Genomic DNA, 6,629 nt, shown 5'->3' with positions numbered 1-6,629 from the left:
TTTTTTATCAGGACACTTGGAAAACTTAATTCCACTTTTTATTATTCAACATTTTATACATAATAAATACAAATTTTTTCAGCCACTGTAAAGAAAGCGCATCTGCACGGAGGCTCCCTCTGAGCCCTGACCTGTGCATGGTGATGCTGGGTTATGCGGCCTGGAGAGAAGGGTTATTTTTTAAAAAGGCATATTTTTACAACTTTGTTCCTTAAAATAAAATTAGCAGCTCTTCCAAAAAATATTTTAATATAACAAAAGAGTTCAAATAACTGAGGTTATGGGAAACTCAAATCCAAGGACAATTTGGTTAGCTAAAGAGAATACAAGACAGGGTGGCATGAAATGCTCTATTACAAGCACTTTAAAGATCAGCAAATTTGAAAATCTTAAAACAGCCTTTAATTTTTTAAACTTAAGAATAAGTTTGATAAACATAAAAAGACCTCAAATAGATCAACTGATAAATGCAAAAAACAAAAATTCAGATTCATGGAGAAGATTCACCAGAGTATCATCGCTAAAGTGATCATCAGTCAAAAATCCCACGGGGACATGTGAACATTTCAAGTTTTTAGAGATTCTCAGGAGGGATGGAAATTTCAAAGCATCATACAACCTTTAAATCTGTGAATTTCACTTCCTAACCAAGGTAAAAGAGAATTGGCAAACATCACTTTGTTCCCTAGGTCAAGAAGACCCACAGTCCATAGTGCGGGCAGCCCTTCAGGGCCCTGCTGCTGCGGCTCTCCAGGACCTGCAGGTTTGGTCTCCTTGGTTTCACCTGTGCAGATGTGCAGTCCTTTCCACAGGAAGCAGGTTTCCTCCAGGGCTCATAGGTTCTTCACCCCAGACAATGTCAGGGCAGTAGGACCTGAAGCTGCACTTTCTGAAGGCGACAGCTGGTCTATCTGCACCAATTACAACCCAGTGTCTGGGCCAGTACTCTGGCTTGGGAATAAAAATAATATAAGGGCCTTCCCAGTAGAGAAGCTGCACAATATAGGCCCATGTCCTTACTGCAGCCCGATACTTGGGTTCAAAGGATACTGGTCAGAGGGTATACACTGTAAAACTAAGAGGGAAATACCCAAAGACGGAAAGAACATTCAAGTGGCTCATTTCAGATCTGGAAGCTCCATTGCTGCTTCTGCCATAATCTCCCTTCTACTAGTCTATGTGATGGGCAAGATGTGGCTTCAGCCCCTCCAGGTTAGCCCACTAATACTAAATGAATGGCATAAATATTAATACAAAGGACACTGTTATTTTAAATCTGTTAGTTGTGGAAGAGATGTGCATTAATGTAATTGGTGCTAAGCTCAGGCAGTCCACTTTCTTCCCAGTAAAGTTGCATTTTCAGTATGAATATGAACCTCAGGGAGGAGCCAGCCTCTCCTGGATCCTTCTTGTTTCCTTATATAGCCAACATAATCTGATTAATACTTAATCAGAAGAGCAAAATCCACTTGAAGAAAGATGAGATCTTTGCCACAGCCTTGTGGCCACAGTAATATACTGTACAAGTGCACATGATCAGTAATTCTGGGTCTGTGCCCTGGATCTGGGCCTGGCCTTGAGTCTCATATAAAAATGGGCCTCCATAAGGCATGAGAGCTGCTCCCCTCTGCTTCTAGGACCCGCTATGGTTTGTGCTATGGTAGGAGAGATGACAGAAAATGACAACAAAAAAGGCACAATCAGGCCAACCGGTCACATAGAATCCTCCTCAGTTTTGCTCTGTTCAAGAGTCATCATCATGCAAAGGTGCCTAGAAACGACTGGCCAAACTCCAAGCCCGGCCTCGATTGTAGCAAGAACGGAAGGTAAACCCACTATCACACCAGTGTGATCTCTACATCCTCCATTTTCTCAGCTGGCCGTCGGTGGTTCTGTGTGGGTGGTGGGGGTGCCGCCCGAACCTGAGCAGGAAACAATTACAGGATTGTCAGTCAGCTTCCTGACTCAGAACCTGGCACCTGGAAAGCTCCAATGCTCCTCTTCATAGACACTGACACCTGAGGGTCTGGGAAATGCTCCCAGCTTTCTTTGTGCCTCTACCCTGAAAAGCAGGCCCCATTCTACATGAAATGTCAGATCAGATTGCTTGTTAGGATAAAGTCCCAAGGCATATGGTTGCTGCAGTCCTAAAACCTTTCTCCAAAGCAAAGGTCTGGAGACGGCAAAGTGAAGGGAATGGAACTGCTCTGCTCACTATGTCTCTGCAGAGGCACAGGGAGGGAGGCTGGAGAGATGGGCTGGGGCAAGAAGTGAAGGGCTTCACTAAGTTATAGTAAGAAACTTGGATAGTCAGACATGGTGGTACATGTTTGTAATACTTAGCATGCAGGAAGTAGAGGCAAGAGAACTGCAGAAAGATGGAGGCCAGCTTGGGCTATACCATGAGATTTTGTCTCAAACCAAACTAAAAAACATGGGGCTGGGAATACAGCCTAGTGGTAGAGTGCTTGTTTATCAGGCTCAAGGCCACGGGTTCAATCCCCAGCACTGAAAACATTAGTTGAAGAAAGAAAAGAAACAAACTTGGGTTTTGTATGTGGAGAGAAGCTGTTGCTTAGTTGTAAGGAGTGTCACATCTGGGTGGAAAACATGACTCAGCAGCTTAGACTGCAGGTGGACACAAGTACTTTGAAGATGACTTAGATGTTCTGGTCATCTGGATGAGTGCGGATGTGAACCTGAACAGTGGAGAGTTCTGAGAGTAAACCTAGCTGGTTTACTACTCCGGTAAATGTCTGTGTTGAGGGGTAGGAGGCTGGGACTGGGAAGACAGCAGGAATGATTCCAAGACTTGGAGGAGGGCGTGGCTCCCACTCCTCTACACAGGAAAGATGGAGAAGGAACATGCCCAGAAGGGAAGAGATTTAACTCCATTTTGCTGAGTTTGTGGGTCTGGGGCATCTAGCTGCCATCCCATAAGCCAAAGCTCAGGAGAGAGACATGAATGTGGGAGTTGTTGGTAGGGAATGGTTTTCATGGTCATGGAAGTAGATGAGATCACCAATGACTTTAATACATGCAGCCAAGACAGAACCATGAAGTGTATCTACACAGATGGACATGCGTGTCCTCCTCACTCCATCCCCCTCACCTGGCAGCCTTGCTGACATTGTCTGCTCCAGCCTTCTAGTGATTCCCTCATCTGCCTAAGCTGCCAGAGCAACTCTTTTTTTCTTTTTGAGACAAGGTCTTGTTATTATATAGTCTAGGCTGGATTTGAACTCACCATCTTCCTACCTCAGCTTTCCAAGTGTTGGGAATTACAGGCACGTGCCACCATGCCCAGCCAGTAGCAAGGCTTTCAAAATGTATAAGTAACAAAACACCATGCTGATTATCACCTTACAATGTCTTCCTATAACAATGAGAATTAGATGGCCCATGACTCCATCAAGGTTCTTACAGCATGTCTGCTGAATGAATGAAGCTAGTGGATCAAGGATCAAATTCAGATAAAATAAAGCTGCCTTATATTCTCTAGATTACCAGTTTTCAGGCTATGGCCTGGGAGTGTAGTGGTAGATGAGAGTGGAATGACAGCAGAGTGCAGGGTACAAACCACTAACTGCAGAGGTAACTACTTGTCACAAAATATCCTTCAGATCTTACGGTTCTTTGAGGTCATCAAATGTATCTTATTTCAATGTCCTTCAAAGACACAAACACAGAAAAATATGTTCTTTTAAAAAAATATACTGTAATGTGTGTAACTGTTTTGTCTGCCTACTATGTATATGCAGTGTCCTTGACTGCTGGAAGAGGGTACTGGATCCTCAGAACTGGAGTTACAGATGAGCTGCCAAAGGGTGCTGGGAATTGAACCCAGGTTCTCTGGAAGAGTAGCCAGTGCTCTTAACTGCTAAGTCATCTCTTCAGCCCCCAGAAAAAATGGGCTCTTTTTTTTTTTTTTTTGGAGACAGAGTTTCTCTGTGTAACCCTGGCTGTCTTGGAACTTGATCTGTAAACCAGGCTGGCCTTGAACTCAGAGATCTGCCTGCCTCTGCCTCTCTACTTGGACTACAGGTGTGTGCCACCACAGCCCAATTGAAAAATGGGCTCTTAATAAATGTATGCTAAGAAACTGCTTCACTTCACAGTTGTGTTGTGTTTGTATTTAAGCACTCACAGTGACCCTCTATGATCTTCTCTGGCTCAGTGAGGAAAGTTCCAATGTAGACTAGATCAGTTATTTTATAGCCTTCCTTTCAAGAAAAATGATTTTTATTTTATGTGTATGAGTGTTTGCCTATATGCATGTATTTGTACCATGTGCATCTCTGGTGACTGAGAAGGCTGGAAAAGGGTATTGGACTCTCTGGAACTGGGTTGCAGATAGTTGTGAGCCACCACGTATGTTGGTGCTGGGTACCAAACTCAGACTCTCTGCAGTAGCAGCACGTGCTCTTAACTGCTAAGCCATCTCTCCAACACCTCCCCCCCCCCCTTTTTTTTTTTAAAAAAGACAGGATCTGGTCTGGAATTTACTATATAGACCAGACTAGCATAGAACTCACAGATTCACTTGCCTTTGCCTCCTGAGTGCCGGGATTAAAGGCGTGCACCATCACCACATCCAACTCACTTTATAGCCTTTCTTTCCAATAGTTCTTTTTACTTCCCCAAATCATTGTATGGAAGATCAGTAACAAGAGTGGCCATGGGGGAAAAATAAATTTCTTCTTTTTTTTTTTTAAGTAAAAAAATAAGCCAATTTATATAATTTAAATTCATCTTATCAAATATTTAATTTATTTATAGTGAAACAATCAAATTTCTTTCCCTTGCTTTTGAAAATATAGAGTGCATTTTAATACTAGTATTTACTCTAGGTTGAACTTGTGCAGCAGTTTTTACTTCTATGTAACTATTAATTACTACCCATTGGCCAACTTTTGCTCATCTTCTTACTTCTATTTTCCTCAAACTCTGATAAATACCATCTTATTCTCAATTTCTATGAGAAAACCTTTTAAAATATATACTCCATATAAGTGAGAAGATGTCAACACTGCTGTCCTGTGCCCCACATATTTTCACTTGACGTAATGATTTCTACCTCCACTCACATCACAAATAAGAGTGCAATTTCCAGCCTGGCGGTGGTGGTGCACACCTTTAATCCCAGCACTCGGGAGGCAGAGGCAGGTGAATCTCTGTGAGTTCGAGGCCAGCCTGGTCTACAGAGAGAGTTCCAGGAAAGGCGAAAAGCTACACAGAGAAACCCTGTCTCGAAAACCTCCCCCACCCCCCCATAAAAAGTGCAATTTCCTATGTTGAACAGTTAGCTGTTTTGTCTACATACTCCCTCCTGTATGGTAAGATTTACCAAAGAAAAGAAAAGTCAAATTCAGAAAGTAAACAAAGATATACAACTTAGAAAGCTCCTGAAAGCTATGGGGTTCACAACGTCCTCTATATTATTAAATAAATTGCAGCAATTGTTGAGATGAGATTTTGCAATGAATTTTAAAATTCTAGGAATGTAGCTTTGGAGAGTAGTCACCTATGCTGTGTTGGTTCTTTGGTGATACAGCTACTTTGAGTCATGCATGCTCCTCTAACAAATCTCTCATTCATGCTCATGTAAGTAGCCTGAATAAACTCCATGGTCCACTAAACCAGACTTGGGTGGAATTATTTCCTTAGTCTGCTGTGTGGAATTTCTCACTTTCAATTTGGAAGAACTATGCAATCTACAACCCTTTAAAATATAAGACTTACAGGCCGCAGCTTGCCATATGAGGTGTCAGGAGTCTGCCTTGATGCTTGTGAGAACCCTGGTGATTCGGCATGAAGGCTGTTTTCTGAGGGAGAGAACCCAAGAGGTTGATGACTGAACAGTAAAGATGCTATTTGTAGCTGTGAGTGCTGAGGGCATGTGCCTAGGATGCTTACCATTGGCTGAAGGAGACCGGGGGAAGAACTGGGAGCTCCTCTTATCTGGACTGGGATAAGGGCTGCTGGGAGGCTGGTCATACAGCGGCAGTGGAGGCAGGGATGTGTGCGGCTTGGGGGATGGAGAGATCTGCAGCAAAGGAGGCAGAGTTATGAGATGCTTGCCTCAGGAAGGAGAGCTTGGCTGCTTCGCTACTCAGCATGCCTTCCTTTTCTCTGGAGCTAAGTTATAACTGTCCTAAACGAAACTCTGAAACTTCAACTTTGTATTTCACTTAACCCTTCCCTCTCAGATTTCATTATTTTATTGATTCTAGTTGATCTTAAACAGTTACTGAGTCAAACCATTCTCTGGGGGTTCTTCTATTAGGCAATTCGGCTAAACCTGTGAAGAACAAAATGGGGACAAAGGGTATCTGTGTGTGAAGATAAAATCATTGGTTGAGCTCCTGACTTCCCTAGGTTTTCTACATGTCAGACTAAGTACTCTAAATCACATGCCTTACCCTTCCATCTTCCAGACCTGGTGGGACAGACCTCCAAAGAGGACAGATCAAACTGACAATCTCCTGTAAAACAACACTGAGCTCTGGTGAGGGAAACTGAGCCCCAGAGAAAACGGGTAGGACCTGGGAGAGGCAGGGGTAGCAGGGCCAGCTAAGGGCTGTACCTCAGAAGCTAGATGAAGATAATACATCCCCTCCCTGGCTTCT

The 6,629-nt window shown here is 43.2% G+C and overlaps 1 protein-coding gene across 2 annotated transcripts in view; it reads right to left on the bottom strand.

The window, feature by feature from the left end:
* Fchsd2 (FCH and double SH3 domains 2) overlaps window positions 1-6,629 on the bottom strand; it is a 213,222-nt gene continuing 206,593 nt past the window's right edge. For both annotated transcript variants that reach the window (XM_036187261.1, XM_036187271.1), the window contains 3 exons: window positions 5,917-6,046; window positions 5,743-5,825; window positions 1-1,922 (listed from right to left, as the gene is read on the bottom strand). In XM_036187261.1, coding sequence (XP_036043154.1) covers window positions 1,839-1,922; window positions 5,743-5,825; window positions 5,917-6,046 — 297 coding nt within the window. In that variant the 3' untranslated portion in view covers window positions 1-1,838. The remainder of the gene's footprint in view (window positions 1,923-5,742; window positions 5,826-5,916; window positions 6,047-6,629) is intronic.

This window comes from Onychomys torridus, chromosome 1 (genome assembly GCF_903995425.1).
Source record: "Onychomys torridus chromosome 1, mOncTor1.1, whole genome shotgun sequence".
Taxonomy (NCBI): domain Eukaryota; kingdom Metazoa; phylum Chordata; class Mammalia; order Rodentia; family Cricetidae; genus Onychomys; species Onychomys torridus.
This window is presented reverse-complemented; position numbering and strand designations above follow the sequence as displayed.